General features: G+C 51.8%; 1 protein-coding gene across 2 annotated transcripts in view; it reads left to right on the forward strand.

The window, feature by feature from the left end:
• The window catches only part of olfm2a (olfactomedin 2a), a 274,363-nt gene extending 273,466 nt beyond the window's left edge, over positions 1 to 897 (forward strand). Inside the window, exon 6 of one of the 2 annotated variants that reach the window (XM_061982068.2) lies at positions 1 to 894. This exon is cut by the window's left edge and continues 115 nt beyond it. In XM_061982068.2, coding sequence (XP_061838052.1) covers positions 1 to 560 — 560 coding nt within the window. In that variant the 3' untranslated portion in view covers positions 561 to 894. The other variant, XM_061982067.2, reaches the window with a different exon arrangement.
• The last annotated feature ends 235 nt before the right edge of the window (positions 898 to 1,132 follow it).

Raw genomic sequence — 1,132 nt, forward strand, 5'->3', positions numbered from 1 at the left:
GCACGGGCCACGTGGTCTACAACGGCTCGCTGTACTACAACAAGTACCAGAGCAACATCGTCATCAAGTACCACTTCCGTTCCCGGAGCGTGCTGGTGCAGCGCAGCCTGAGCGGCGCCGGCTACAACAACACCTTCCCCTACTCCTGGGGCGGCTCCTCCGACATCGACCTGATGGTGGACGAGAACGGGATGTGGGCGGTCTACACCACCATCCCCAACGCGGGCAACATCGTCATCAGCCGCCTGGAGCCGCAGACTCTGGAGGTGCTGCAGACGTGGGACACCGGCTTCCCCAAGCGCAGCGCCGGCGAGTCCTTCATGATCTGCAGCACGCTCTACGTCACCAACTCCCACCTGGCGGGCGCCAAGATCTACTTTGCCTACTACACCAACACGTCCAGCTACGAGTACACGGACATCCCCTTCCACAATCAGTACTCGCATATCTCCATGATGGACTACAACCCCAGGGAGAGGGTCCTCTACACCTGGAACAATGGACATCAGGTGCTCTACAACGTCACACTGTTCCAGGTTATCAAGACTTCTGGGGACTGAGAGTCCGGCTTAGACTAACAACGTTTGGGGGGGGAGGGCCAAAGGGGTACAAGTCGTAGGTGTATTTTCTATTCCATCTTCATAGAGTGCTCACAAAACACAGCAAGGTCGGTAACGGTACAAAAAAAAAAGCATTTCTGTTTTCTTTCTGTGATGAGTCAGCATGGTCCATTTTAGTTGTGATGAGAAACAAATAAAACCGTCTTTGACATTCATCACGTTGTGGTTCTTTGGACTGCTTCTTCCCTCGGAGCAAACTTTCCCTTTAAGAAGGGTTTTTAAGCCTTTTTTAAAAGCATCCACAGTCTGTGGTGCCCTCAGGTGGTCAGGGAGAGCGTTCCACAGACTGGGAGCGGCAGAGCAGAAAGCCCGGTCTCCCGGTGTGGGCCAGCAAGGCCTTCTCTGCTGGCCTAACATAACCAGACTATACTAGTATAGTATACTACTATACTAGTATAGTGTACTACTATGCATGGTCCATTTTAATTGTGATGAGAAACAAATAAAACCGTCTTTGACATTCATCACCTTGTGGTTCTTTGTACTGCTTCTTCCCTCGGAGCAAACTTTCC

Source organism: Nerophis lumbriciformis, linkage group LG24 (assembly GCF_033978685.3).
Source record: "Nerophis lumbriciformis linkage group LG24, RoL_Nlum_v2.1, whole genome shotgun sequence".
Classification (NCBI taxonomy): Eukaryota; Metazoa; Chordata; class Actinopteri; order Syngnathiformes; family Syngnathidae; genus Nerophis; species Nerophis lumbriciformis.